Source organism: Sorex fumeus, unplaced genomic scaffold, assembly GCF_029834395.1.
Source record: "Sorex fumeus unplaced genomic scaffold, SorFum_2.1 ptg000129l, whole genome shotgun sequence".
Classification (NCBI taxonomy): domain Eukaryota; kingdom Metazoa; phylum Chordata; class Mammalia; order Eulipotyphla; family Soricidae; genus Sorex; species Sorex fumeus.
In genome coordinates this window covers 17,561,287-17,575,808 of record NW_026606186.1, presented here as the reverse complement: position 1 = coordinate 17,575,808, position 14,522 = coordinate 17,561,287, and the positions used below count along the sequence as shown (strand labels likewise).

At 53.2% G+C, this 14,522-nt stretch overlaps 1 protein-coding gene across 1 annotated transcript in view; it reads left to right on the top strand.

The window, feature by feature from the left end:
• COL27A1 (collagen type XXVII alpha 1 chain) overlaps positions 1-14,522 on the top strand; it is a 129,860-nt gene that overhangs the window by 55,681 nt on the left and 59,657 nt on the right. The window contains exons 14-16 of the mRNA XM_056138693.1: positions 1,822-1,866; positions 9,797-9,850; positions 10,694-10,738. Coding sequence (XP_055994668.1) covers positions 1,822-1,866; positions 9,797-9,850; positions 10,694-10,738 — 144 coding nt within the window. The remainder of the gene's footprint in view (positions 1-1,821; positions 1,867-9,796; positions 9,851-10,693; positions 10,739-14,522) is intronic.

Genomic DNA, 14,522 nt, shown 5'->3' with positions numbered 1-14,522 from the left:
TGGTGATGGTGTTGGTTGATGATGGAGGTGATGGTGTTGGGGTGGTTGTTGGTGGTGATGGTGTTGGGGTGGTTGCTGGTGGTGATGGTGTTGGTGGTTAATGATGATGGTAATGGTATTGGTGGTTGTTGATGTTGGTGATGGTGGTGGTGGTTGCTGATGGTGGTGATGGTGTTGGTAGTTGATGATAGTCATGATGATGTTGGTGGTTGATGATGGGGTGATGTTGGTGGTTGATGATGGAGGTGATGGTGTTGGTGGTTAACGATGATGGTGATGGTGTTGGTGGTTGATTGTGGGGTGATGGTGGTTGATGATGGTCGTGATGATGTTGGTGGTTGATGATGGGGTGAGGGTGTGGGTGGTTGGTGATGGTGGTGATGGTGTGGGTGGTTGATGATGAAGGTGATGTGTTGGTGATTGATGATGGTGGTGATGGTGTTGGTTGATGATGGAGGTGATGGTGTTGGGGTGGTTGTTGGTGGTGATGGTGTTGGGGTGGTTGCTGGTGGTGATGGTGTTGGTGGTTAATGATGATGGTAATGGTATTGGTGGTTGTTGATGTTGGTGATGGTGGTGGTGGTTGCTGATGGTGGTGATGGTGTTGGTAGTTGATGATAGTCATGATGATGTTGGTGGTTGATGATGGGGATGATGGTGTTGGTGGTTAACGATGATGGTGATGTTGTTGGTGGTTGTTGATGGTGGTAATGGTGTTGGTGGTTGATTATGGGGTGATGGTGGTTGATGATGGTCGTGATGATGTTGGTGGTTGATGATGGGGTGAGGGTGTGGGTGGTTGGTGATGGTGGTGATGGTGTGGGTGGTTGATGATGAAGGTGATGTGTTGGTGATTGATGATGGTGGTGATGGTGTTGGTTGATGATGGAGGTGATGGTGTTGGGGTGGTTGTTGGTGGTGATGGTGTTGGGGTGGTTGCTGGTGGTGATGGTGTTGGTGGTTAATGATGATGGTAATGGTATTGGTGGTTGTTGATGGTGGTGATGGTGGTGGTGGTTGCTGATGGTGGTGATGGTGTTGGTAGTTGATGATGGTCATGATGATGTTGGTGGTTGATGATGGGGTGATGTTGGTGGTTGATGATGGAGGTGATGGTGTTGGTGGTTAACGATGATGGTGATGGTGTTGGTGGTTGATTATGGGGTGATGGTGGTTGATGATGGTCATGATGATGTTGGTGGTTGATGATGGGAGTGATGGTGTTGGTGGTTGTTGATGGGGTGAGGGTGTGGGTGGTTGATGATGGTGGTGATGGTGTGGGTGGTTGATGATGGGGGTGTTGATGTTGGTGGTTGATGATGGGGGTGATGGTGGGGGTGAGGGTGGTTGTGATGGTGGTGGTCAAGTGGTTCAACAAGGGCCCAGGATCTCCTGGGTAGAGAAGGAAGGAGGCTGACTGCTGGCCTTTGACTTAGCGCTCTCCCCAGTGAGTCACTTCTTTACACCTGACCTTGACTGAATCACTTCATCTTTCAAGCCTTGATTTCCCTGTCCATGGTGTGCTGGTGAGGTGAGGTCCCTCTGGTCAAGCATTTGCCCATCTTTGTTTCTGTGGTCAGAATTCCAGCCTTCCTTCCCCCCTGACAATGGGAGGACACTGGATTAGAAGTCCAGCCTCCCACTTCACAGGTGTGGGGAATGAGTGGCACAGTGGACTGGGGTGCAGCCAAGCCTCAGGGCAGGCCAGGCAAGTGTCCGGCCATTCAGAGTAACCCAGACGCAGGGTGGAGGTGGCTGGGCGCGTGGCCCAGAAGGAAACAGGCTGAGTAACCGCCACGCTCTCTCTCTCTCTGTTTGCAGGGAGAGCTGGGCCTGCCAGGGCCCGTGGGCGTCCCCGGCCTCATCGTAAGTACCCGGGAGCCCTGGGTGGGGAGCTGGAGAGGTGGGGGGCGGGGGGGGGAAGAAAGTGACAACTCCTTTCCGGAAGGCTGAAAAGGCCTCTGTCATCAGCCCCGCAGGAAAGACTGGGGTGGGTGGCATTGAACAGTCCAGCTTGGGCCAGGGACTGAGAGAACAGAGGGAAAACCCTGCTACGTGGTTCCAGGAGCATCACTGACCTTCTCCATCTCATACCCACCTTCTGCTCTGACCCCACAGTGCTGGGTTGGGGGGGGGCGGTCTGAAGGGCATGACCTAGTTGGACAGATGGATGCCCACAGCTGTGCCAAGATTGTGCCTAGAGGAAGCTGGTCATGGGAGAACTGGGCGGGGGGCATGTTTAGAAAGACAGCCCCGAGACCCTCTTGGCACAGGCTTCTGTTCAGGGGTGTAGAAACAGAATGTAGCCAGGTGCAAGTGTAGGGGGGGTCTTGGTGACCCTGTACCCCAAACCTCACCTTCTCTTCCTCTGTGGTCTTGCTTCCCAGAGTCTGGGGAACCCTTCTAGGGGTTGTGGTACCCATTCTTGTTAGGGCCACAGATGCACACAATTCAGGGGGCTGGACAGGGGCCCAGCAGCTTGAAGGAAATCTTCTGGACCAGGGCACTGAGCTCTAATTCCCGGTCCTATACTCACTCTATCACAGCCACATGCAAAATCTCCCTGACTTCAGTGTCTCTCTCTGTAAATGGGGGCACTTTTGGAGGCAGCTCAGAGGGTTGTTTTTGTGTAACTTAAAGAAGCCGGGCTAGAGTGATAGTTACAGTGGGTTGGGTGCTTGCTTTGTATCTAGCCGACCCAGGCTCAGTCCCTGGCATTCCATAGAGTCCTTTGAGCACCGCCAGGAGTAATTTCTGAGTGCGGAGCCAGAGAAATCCCTTAGCATGGCCAGGTGTAGCCCTCAAACCAAATAAATAAATAGATAAGCTTGTGCTTATAAACCGCTGCATTCAGAGTAAGTACTCAAAGTATCAGTTTTGTAATATATACAATACAATTACAATATATATACAATATGTTGTAATATGTACAATTACAACATATTGTAATAATATCTTTAATAGTGATGTCACAGAAGAGGAGTGGGAGGGAGAGTAGTAGAGAATTGTAGTAGACAGCAGTGGTAGTAAGTTGTGGTAGTGAGTAAGTAGCAGGTAGCAGTAGGGAATAGTAGTGATAGCAACCATAGTAGGTAGTAGTAGCAGTAGTAGAAGTAAGTGGTAGTGAGCAGTAAGTAGTAGCAGCAGTAATATTCAGTAATAGCAGCAACAGTAGTGAGCAGTAAGTAATAGTACCAGTCACAGTATGTAGTAATAGCAGCAATAGTTGTAGCAAGCAATAGTGAGCAGCACAAAGCAGTCGCACTCATAGCACAAAGTAATTGTAGTAAGTGGTAGTGAGTAATGAGTAGCAATAGCAGGAATAATACGTAGCAATAGCAGCAATGGTAGCAAGTAGTAGTAGCAGTCACGGTATGTAGTAATAGCAGCAATAGTAGTAAGCCGCAGTGAGCAGAGGGGAGCAGTAGCAGTCAGAGCAAGTAGTGATAGCTGCAATGGTAGTGGGCAGTAGCCGCGGCAGACCTCGAAGCAACAGAGTGGCTGTTAGCTGCAGCAGGAGTCTATTAGAAGCAGTAGTAGTGGCAGTTGTAGTGGCAGCCTCGGCAGTCTCTTAGAAGCAATAGGAAGTGGTGGTAGTAGCAGCAGGAGTCTATCAGAAGTAGTAGTAGTGGCTGTGGTAGCCACAGCAGGAGTCTATTGGAAGCAGTAGTGGCAGTTGTAGTAACTGCAGCAGCCCATTAGAAGCAGTAGTGGCAATTGTAGTAACTGCAGCAGTCTATTGAAGCAGTAGTAGTGGTTGTAGTAACTGCAGCGGCCCTTTAGAAGCAGTAGTAGTAGCAGTTGTAGTAACTGCAGCAGCCCATTAGAAGCAGTAGTGGCAGTTGTAGTAACTGCAGCAGTCTATTAGAAGTAGTAGTTAGTAGTAGCAGTTGTAGTAACTGCAGCAGTCTATTGAAGCAGTAGTAGTGATTGTAGTAACTGCAGCAGCCCATTAGAAGCAGTAGTGGCAGTTGTAGTAACTGCAGCAGTGTATTAGAAGCAGTAGTAGTAGCAGTTGTAGTAACTGCAGCAGTCTATTAGAAGTAGTAGTAGTAGTAGCAGTTGTAGTAACTGCAGCAGTCTATTGAAGCAGTAGTAGTGATTGTAGTAACTGCAGCAGCCCATTAGAAGCAGTAGTGGCAGTTGTAGTAACTGCAGCAGTCTATTAGAAGTAGTAGTAGTAGTAGCAGTTGTAGTAACTGCAGCAGTCTATTAGAAGTAGTAGTAGTAGTAGCAGTTGTAGTAACTGCAGCAGTCTATTGAAGCAGTAGTAGTGATTGTAGTAACTGCAGCAGCCCATTAGAAGCAGTAGTGGCAGTTGTAGTAACTGCAGCAGTCTATTAGAAGTAGTAGTAGTAGTAGCAGTTGTAGTAACTGCAGCAGTCTATTAGAAGTAGTAGTAGTAGCAGTTGTAGTAACTGCAGCAGTCTATTAGAAGTAGTAGTAGTAGTAGCAGTTGTAGTAACTGCAGCAGTCTATTGAAGCAGTAGTAGTGATTGTAGTAACTGCAGCAGCCCATTAGAAGCAGTAGTGGCAGTTGTAGTAACTGCAGCAGTCTATTAGAAGCAGTAGTAGTAGCAGTTGTAGTAACTGCAGCAGTCTATTGAAGCAGGAGTAGTGGTTGTAGTAACTGCAGCAGCCCATTAGAAGCAGTAGTGGCAGTTGTAGTAGCAGCAGCAGCAGTCTATTAGAAGCAGTAGTAGTAGTTGTAGTAGCAGCAGCAGTACTTTACACAGTGACATGTGGTGCCTGGTAGCGCTGTCTAATCCGCCTGGAGTTAGATGTCCAGGTGTCCCTGGAATAGAGGCGGGGAGGGTGCTGCATTGCAAGATGACGTCCGTCCTGGCTCGGGTGGGAGGTGTGAACCCGTGAGTCGTCTCTTGGTCATCCTGACATTCTTTGCTGGGCGCCTTCTTGGTCACTGACCTAGATGCTTTGGAAAAAAAAAAAAAAACCTCTGCTTGAGTCTGGAGCACCCGAGTTCACGGGCCCCAGAGCCTCCTGGTCGCCCTCTCTGCGGGACTCGTTGGTGGAGTCCTGTGCTCGTTAAACGCTGACTTGAGCAACTTCCTGGGGCGGATAGCTTCATCCTGCTGGCCCAGCCCCATGAACAGAGCGCTCCTTGTTCCAGCGTTTCCTGTGACTGAGACGAGACGGAGCCATCTCCCTGCCCCGAGAGGCCCGTCTCTCTTCCTCCCGAGGCTCCTTCCTGAAGCCATCCCATCCTGGTCCCCAAAGCTTTCCCCTCCTTTACTTTCGACTTTTGTGGCTGCCAGATTAAATCTGAGATGGCCTATGAAATTTGAACTTTGGATGTGATATTTAGAAGTCATTTATACCAGACCTCCTGACACTTTTTCTACTTGTGATCTTTTTTATTTTTCTGCTTGAGAAAGGCAACCCCAGGCAAACCCGGCCAGAAACACCTCAGATTCCTGACACAGTTGTTTTGAGTCAGCTTTTCTCTTATTGAATGGCTTTTAGAAACCCTTGGCCATTGCCACATTTTAAAAAAATTTTTATTAGTGAGACACCATGAGGTACAGCTGTAGACTTACAAATTTTTGTGCTTGGGTTTCAATTATACAGTGATCAAATACCGCAGATGTGGCGAGAAAGGGACCCTCCTTCACTGCTGGTGGGAATGCCGACTGCTTCAACCCTTTTGGAAAACAGTATGGACGATTCTCAAAAAATTAGAAATTGAGCTCCCATTTGACCCAGCAATACCACTCCTGGGAATATATCCCAGAGAAGCAAAAAAGTATAGTTGAAGTGACATCTGCACTTATTTGCTCATTGCAGCACTCTTTACAATAGCCAGAATCTGGAAAAACCCTGAGTGCCGGAGAACAGATGACTGGTTAAAGAAACTTTGGTACATTTACACAATGGAGTACTATGTAACTGTTAGAAAAGACGAAGCCATGAAATTTGCCACATTTTTTTGCAACCCCCACATTCAGTTCTGTGACTCTCAATGGGGTTCTGACCCATCTTTTAAAAAAGCTAGGAATTATACTAAAATATCATTCATGCTTGATCTGCCATACCATTATTTTGTTTGTTCTGTTTTTGGACTATACCTCCTGGCACTGTGCTCAAGGATCACTCCTGGAGAGGCTTAGGGAACCATAGAAGTGCCTGGGATTGAACCGGGGTTAACCACATGCAAGGCAAGCATCTGAGCTACCCTTCCAGGCCTGAGGTCCAACTTTCGCCAGGCATCCTGTATCTTTGTTCGCTCAGTCTGCAGCCCTACTTGCAGTGTCTCTTTGGAGCATCCCATCTGCTGGTGCAAAAGCAGAGGACTTGGTCTAATCCCCACAGTGATGCAGAAGAATGCATGCATACCTACTCCCAACCCTGAGTCCAGGGGACTTCCCTTCGGCCCACGTTCCAGGGTCCTGAACTGGGGGTAATACCCTGAGCCTTCCTGCATTGCATACCATCACGGAGCCTCTTGCCACACACCTGGGCAAGGGGTCAGTTCTCTTTTGTTGTGTTTTGTTTGGGGACCACACCTGGCGATGCTCAGGACTTCCTCCTGGTTCTGAGCTCAGGGATCACTCCTGGCAGGGTTCGGGGGTCCATATGGGGGTTACCAGAGATCAAACCTTGGCTGGTCGTATGCAAGGAAAGTGCCTTAACTCTTCTCCAGCCCTTGGAACTCACTCCCTCTTTCCCTGTGTCTGCCTCTGACCACTTTCTGCCCGACTCGCCCCTAATTTCAGATTCCCTTTGGGGACCTAGGATGTGGTTCAGTCGTAGGGAACAGGCCGTGTCTGGTTGATTCCCCCTGCACTAAAATGAAATTTTTTAAGGTGCCTCTGTATTAAATCCCTCTACTGCCAAGGTGACAGCCCTCTCGCAGGGTTGAGGAAACAAGTCTTACCACCTTCTTACAGATGAGCCCCTATTGCCAACTGGAGTTTGCAGAACTGCAGTGTCGGGCCTCTCTGAAAGTTGGCAGAGAGAAGAACTTTCTAAGCAGGATTCCAAGGGCCTGGTGTTCGTGAGTCACCTCTGGTTTCCCAGGGGCTGTGGGATTTTAGCTGAGCAAACGGGAATTGCACATAGTGATAATCACGTTAGTGGAGATTTGCATGTCCTTCATGCTCTGTCTACAAGCCATTTGCATGAGGGCATGTGGTGAGGCCTCCATGTCCCCCCCTGGGCCCTGGCAGCTGGTCAGAAGGGCGTCGGAGGACAGGCTGGCGTGGACTGAGCCCCTTTGGCTCTGGGTGGGCTTGACATACATTAGCTGGCTACAGCAGCCTCTGGATGCTAGTGGCGGCAGGCTGCTCACCCAGAGCGGGGGAGTGGGGGCCTGAGGTCACCGGCTAGAGACAGACGTCCCAAGTCTGTGTGATCTGATCCGGGTCAGCCCCGGCCGCCCCTGTCTTAAGGCGCTGAGACCCACCGTCTGGCCTTCAAGAAAAACGCCAGTTCCAGATTCCGCTCATTTTAATTCCAAGTCACACGGGGGAGGTTTGGCTTCTCCCTTTCATGAGACCCACCCAAAGAGTATGTCATCTGGCCATAGCTCAGCATATGGTGGTGAAGTGGCCAAGCCCCCATATTCTGTCACTAGTGATGGTCTTGCTTCATTTCCTTATCTGTAAAGCAGGGCCAAGGACTCGCCCCCCCCCCCCCACCTCCCCACAGGCAGACATTTACGAAACCCCACGTGTCAGACTCTTAAGTATCTGATCATCCACAGCTTGGAAGTAGAATCGCCTTCATGCCTTTGATGAACTCAGGGCTGCTCAGAGAGGTTAGTGCATCTGCCCAAGGTCACAGAGCCTGGACGCTGGAGCAGGGGGCTGTGGAGAGAGCTGGTACTTCAGAGCAAGGCCTCACCGTCAGCTGCACACGTCTCAGTACTGGAGTGTGGGCTGGACATGGCCAGGGCTGCTCCGGGGAAGAGGGGGTACCCCCACAATCCCACAAGGATTGCCCAGGCTGCCCACAGCACCCCACATCCCAGCTTCTGGGGAGAGCTTATGGCCAACAGAGGTGATTCTGTCCCTTGTCTGTGTCCAGTCTCATACTGGGGGCCTCCAAGGAGCCTGGTTGGGGGCACTGGGGAGACAGAGGCCCAGAGCGGTCACACACACACACACACACACACGCACACACGCATACACGCACGCATGCACACATACACATTCATGGAGGTCAGAGAGCATCCATCACTCAGTTGAGACACAGAGCATGGGAAAAAGAGCAGAGAGAGTTCATGGGGGGGTCCCCTCCCCAAGGTGCATCCCCCAATGTGGTAGTTGGTGAGGACAGGTATGGTGGGTCCCCAGGGGATTGGTGGGTTAGCGACGGTTAGAGACGGCCCAGGTTAGAGATAGTGCAGGTTAGAGATAACCCAGGTTAGAGATGGCCCAGGTTAGAGACGAACCCAGGTTAGAGATGGCCCATGTTAGAGATAGTCCAGATTAGAGACAGCCCAGGTTCGAGATAGTCCATATTAGACATAGTCCAGGTTCGAGATGGCCCAGGTTAGAGATAGTTCAGGTTAGAGGCAAATCCAGGTTCGAGATGGCCCAGATTAGAGATAGTCCAGGCTAGAGACAGCCCAAGTTAGAAACAAACCCTACTGAGGGTCACTCAGGCCACACGAGACTCTTCACTTCCTCACTGTTGGCATTTGGTCTGGGCTGTTGTCAGTGTGTCTGCAGCCCCAGGCCCTCTCTCTGCGGAGTCATCTGAGGGAAGCGACTCCAGGAGGTCTAGCCCTGCATGCTAGCGGGGTGCGAGGGCAGAGAGAGGGTGAGTCCCCAAGGAACACTGGAGCAGTAGTAGCAGGACAGTGGGGGCCTGACTCAGACCCTCGCTGAGGCTCTGTCTGCCAGTCCCCCCACCACGACCTCTGTGCAGACCCGTCTGGGAGGGGCTCTGCAGGGCCCAGGGCTCTGCTGCCCCCTCCCAGCCTGCAGCCTGTGTGCCAGGATCTCCCAGCTGATCCTGGCGGTCTGCCTGGCCTGGACAAGGTGGCCATCCCCCTCCCCCTCCTGACTTGCTGGCCTCCTGAGGAGGGGGGTTTCTGGGGAGCAGGAAGTAACTCCCCTCACTACATGCCAACCACCTGTACTCCTGGGGGTTGCTGGCATCACCTCGGCCCAACTCATGACGGGAAGGACCGGGGCCGTGTTTCCTAGGTGGGGAGAAGGAGGTGTGAAGGCATCACGGGCCATGAAGGTAAAGAACCGAGCATAGGATGTCGACAGTTACTGTCTCAGCATTGCCTGGACCCCCAGGGGGTGGGGGTGGGGTGCTGGCATGGTAGAGGGGTCGGGGGGGGCAGAAGGAACCCCCCAGTACAGTGGAGGGAAGCATTTCCTTTCAAGGTTAGGGTTTTTTTTATGGGGGAGAGGGGAGAATTTATTTTCTGAAAAGGGGATAGCAGGCCAAATAAATCTGGGAACCTCTGAACTCTGAAGGCAGAGGGATGCGTGTGTGTGTGTGTGTGTGTGTGTGTGTGTGTGTGTGTGTGTGGTGTGTGTGTGTGGTGTCTGGGAACCTGTAAACTCTCTAAGACAGGTGTGTGTGTGTGTGGTGTGTGTGTGTGTGTGTGGTGGGGGACCAGCGAGGAACCTGGGGAGCTGAGCAGAATGGATTCCAGCCCAGGCGTGCAGGTGAAGGACAAGGAACATTCCTAATTCCAGGACAGCGCAGAAGGGTTTGGCTTTTCCAGAGCCCAGCCATGGGGACCCTGGGTGCCACCTCCAGGCTGGCTTCCAGTGAACCACCTCTCAGGATCTTTCTTTCTTTTCTCTTCCAGGGCGACATGGGTGCGTTGGGTCCGATCGGCTACCCAGGACCCAAGGGCGTGAAGGTAAAGAGGGGTCAGTCCCCCCACACACACACACTCACCCCAGGCAAGGGCCGATTCCAGCCCCGTGCCCCCACCCCCCCTGAGCTGTTTCAGCCCAGGTGGGAAAGCGACCTGGGTCCAAGGAGGCGGAGGGGAGGCTGGAGACTCGGGCACAGGCGGGGAGCTCATGGTTTCTTGCGCCTGGGAGCCGGTCATCTGTCATTTGTGCCAGACACTTTTCCTGGACAGCCATCCTCCAGCTGCGAGGAATCTGATATCATTCTGGACCACAGCGAGTCTGCCGGGGAGCTTCCCTGGAGGCCCAGAGACGGTCTTCCTGAGCAGTGAACTTTGTCCGTCCCCACATGCCCCAGCCAGACAGGCTAAAAATGCAGGGTCCCCAGCTCGGGGAAATGAGCCAATGTGGTCAGTGTGCGTGTGGCAGAGCTCACTGGGCCACCCTCCCCCTGGGCGGCCTCCCTCCCACTCAGGCCCTCAAGCACTGCACTTTCTCCTGCTCCTTCAAGGGGCTGGAGTGATAGCACAGCTGGTAGGGCATTTGCCTTGCACCTGGCCGACCCAGGTTCAATTCCCAGCATCCCATATTGTCTCCCTGAGCACCGCCAGGGGTAATTCCTGAGCGCAGAGCCAGGAGGAGCCCCTGAGCATCACCAGGTGTGACCCAAAAATGCAAAAAAAAAAAAAAAAGAGGAATATCTCCTGCTCCTTCAGCACGTGCCATGGCCCTGCGAACCAGGGCACCTTGTCCTTTTTGTTCCCAGAGTTGAAAACCACGTTTGTCCTGGGGCCTGGGGCCTCCTGACTTCTCCCTCACCGCTTCCCCTCCCCCCCTTTGTCTTGCAGGGCCTGATGGGAAACATGGGGGAACCTGGACTGAAAGGTGATAAGGTGATCTGAATACTCCCTTATTGCACTGTTGGTCTGCATGCCACCCCTCCGCCTTGCACTGCTCACCAGGTCCGCTCCGGCCCGCTTCCTGCTCCCCACCGCTCCCCTCTACAGCTGGGCTCCCAGCTGTGTCCTTGGAACTCACAACAGCGGTGACAGTGGTGGTGGCGGGGGCTCAGGCAGATGGTTTTGGGGACAAACAGACCTTGGCAGAGGGGACCGGGGGCTATGGAGGGATGCGGAGGAGGACCCACCAAGATGTTTCAGGATGTTCCCTGAGTTCTGAGAACAAAGCCGGGCGGGGTGGCCTGGCTTGGAGGCTGAAGCCACAGTTCATGGGGATGGGGGTGGACTGGGCCAGGAAGGGGGCAACAGGATGAGAAGCAGCCCCGGGAGGGCTCAGAGATGCCCTCTCAGACACAGTGGGTGAAGGATGCACATCAAACACCTTGATTGGCATTGGGAGACTGGCCTCAGGCAGCAGCCAACCCAGAGCCGCCTCGAGCCACCACCCGTACCTTCCTCCCTGCTTCTGCACCCCGATTTCCTCACCCCGTGCCAAAGCAGTGGTGGAGGGAGGGCTTTGGGCACAGGGGACCCTCAGACCCATCCCCTGGCCTGGATCATGCAGCTTCTGAGTGACGGGGCTGGCCTCTGACCCTTCCCCATCTGCTTAGTGGCAAACCAGCCCCCCAAAAGAGGCTCCATGGGAAGGTTTTGGGGGACTTAACCAAGGACACACAAGTCTGAGCAGAGGAGAGCTGTCCCAGCGAGACCCCTGCCAGGGTTCCGTCTCCTGAATTGAGCGGACACCAGTGCCCTGGAGTACCCCGCAGGGCCCCTGTCACTCCTACGGGCACCCAAACAGTGCCAGGACTCAGACGCCAGCACCCAGCCTCAACGTACACCCAGCATCAGAAGAGCAGAGCTGACCAAGCTTGGACACCACCTCTAGGGCTTACCCATCACGCCTTGGGGAAACTGAGGCCCACGACAGCAGAGAAGTAGGTGGGGCGGGAGGAGAGGGGGGAAACTCAGTCATCTTTTGAGGGTTTTCCAGCCAGGCCCCTGGACTCTGCCAGTTAACATTGCCGGCCTGGAGTGGGTGGCCGGGTGCAGGCCAGCCCTGGCCCTCTCTCTCCCCTCTTCTCCCCACTCCCTCCCTCTCCTGCCCTCTCCCAAAGCCTCCTGCCCAGCCAGCACCAGCCCTGCCAAATGCCAGGGCTCTGCTTTCCTCCAGCTACCTGTGTCTGCGGAGGGAAGGAGGGCTGAGACCGCCACACTCTGAACGGCCTCAAGTGTGAGAGCGTGAAGTGCTGGCCGGGAAGCAGAGGGGCAGCGGGCGGGCGGGGAGGCCGGCTGCGGCTTTTTATGGGCTCTGCTGCAGAGCTGTGGAACGGCTTCCAAGTCCCTTTCCTGCAGGAACATGGAAATAAATGTGTTACATCGGCTGGCGCGTTGGCTGGCGGCGCCTGGGACGTTTAGCAATGGAAAAATTAGGAGAAGGAGAGAGGGAGGGAGGGAGAGAGAGAGAGAGACAGAGACAGAGACAGAGAGAGACAGAGACAGGAGAGAGAGACAGAGATAAAGACAGGAGACAGAGAGAGAGATAGAGAGAGAGAAAGAGATAGAGACAGGAGACAGACAGAGAGAGAGACAGATAAAGAGATATGAGACAGAGATAGTGAGAGAGACAGACAGAGAGACAGAGACAGATGGAGACAGGAGACCAAGAGAGAGACAGAGGCAGAGACAGAGAGACAGGGGCAGGAAAGAGAGACAGACAGAAAGGAAGACAGGAGACAGAGCGAGAGAGAAACAGAGACAGGAGACAGATAGAGAGCGAGAGAGAGACAGACAGAGAGACAGAGGTGGATGGAGATAGGAGACCCAGAGAGAGAGAGATAATGGAAAATATTTTTCTGCCCATAGTTTTCAGGAAAATTGCAGCTGTCTTTGGGGTGGAAAAAGGGAGGAGAGAGGAGGAAAAGGAAAACTCTGTGTCTTTTCTGCCCCTTGTTGGGTGTGGGGGACATTAGTGCTGCATGAATGGGCTTCTGAAGAGTCTGCCTTCCCCTCCCCCGGGTCCCTCAGAGTGACTGCCTTGCCTCATGTTCTGTGCTCGGCCTCCTAGAATCCCAGAGTTTCCATGACCCGGCCCGGCCTCCTGCCCACTCACAAACCCTTGGCTCCCTCCCCTGTGGGCGCGCCTTCTGCTGGAACCAACCCTCCTGCTGATGCCCGCTTTCTCCCAGTCCATTGTCCGGATTTCTTAGGTACCTTTGAGATCACACACACACACACACACACACACACACACACACACACACACATGCGCGCGCGCACCACTACCACTCCTTAGGACCCTAACAAAAAAATGTTCTGTATTTTCCCAAATTCTGAGCCAATACACAGAATTGTTCCAAAGTAAGTTTAAAAAAAAAGTATCAGAAGCATCCTGAGCCACAGAGATAGCCCAGTGGGCAAGGCACTGGCCTTGCAGGCAGCTGACCTCCAGTTCGGATCCTCCACACCCGCTATAAACCCCATCGGGACTGCTTCTGCACAAAGCCAGGACTGGCTACTGAGCATCCCCGGGCGTGGGCCCAGCACCCGCTCCCCAGAGGCATTTGGCTTTTTTGTTCTCTTAAGGAAGTTCTGCTGGTCACGGCCTTTTGCCCCACTGTGTGGATTGTCTTCGATTCTTCAGTCTCGAGCTCATACAGTGGGTCGGGCACTTGCCTTGCTCGCAGCTGATCTGGGTTTCAGCCCAGCACCCCAGAGGGCCCCCTGAGCCCTTCCAGGAGCAAACCCTGAGCACTACCAGATGTTGTTGCTCAAAATTTAAAAACCATAGCACGGTAGCACTGTCCTCCTGTTGTTCATCAATTTGCTCGAGTGGGCACCAGTAACGTCTCCATTGTGAGACTTGTTGTTATTGTTTTTGGCATATCGAATACGCCACGGGGAGTCTGCCAGGCTCTGCTGTGTGGGTGGGATACTCTCGGTAGCTTGCCGGGCTCTCTGAGAGGGACAGAGGAATTGAACCTGTGCTGGCCGCATCCAAGGCAAACGCCCCACCCACTGTGCTATCGCTCCAGCCCAAAATTTAAAAACAAAACAAAACAAGATCCTCCATTCTCTTTTTTTCTTTCTTTTGTTTTTTTTTGGGGGGGGTCACACCCGGCGATGCACAGGGGTTACTCCTGGTTCATGCACTCAGAATTACTCCTGGTGGTACTGGGGGGGACCATATGGGATGCTGGGAATCGGACCTGGGTTGGCTGCGTGCAAGGCAAATGCCCTACCTGCTGTGCTCTTGCTCTAGCCCCAAGACCCTCTATTCTTTCTGGGGCTCTCTGCGCTGTCTTCCCACTACTCTCAGTGCTGAAGATCGCCTCAGTGCTGGGGCCCAGGGCCCAGCTGGGAAGGGCCAAAGCAGAAGGCTGGCCTCCATGGCCGCGTGGAGACACGCCTGCCTGTCTCCAACCCTCAGACAGGCAGGATGAGGGTTGTGGAACCCTGCAGGACAGACAACATCTTAGCCAAAGAGTCCCCTCCAGACCCATCACTGTGCATCTCTGACCTCCCTGCCATGCCTGAAGAAAAGCAGCTCACCCGGGGCTGGAGCGATAGCACAGCGGGGAGGGCATTTGCCTTGCACAAGGCCAACCCAGATTCGATTCCCAACATCCCGTATGGGCCTCCAAGCACCGCCAGGAGTAATTCCTCAGTGCAGAGCCAGGAGTAACCCCTGTGCAAAGCTGGATGTGACCCAAAAAGA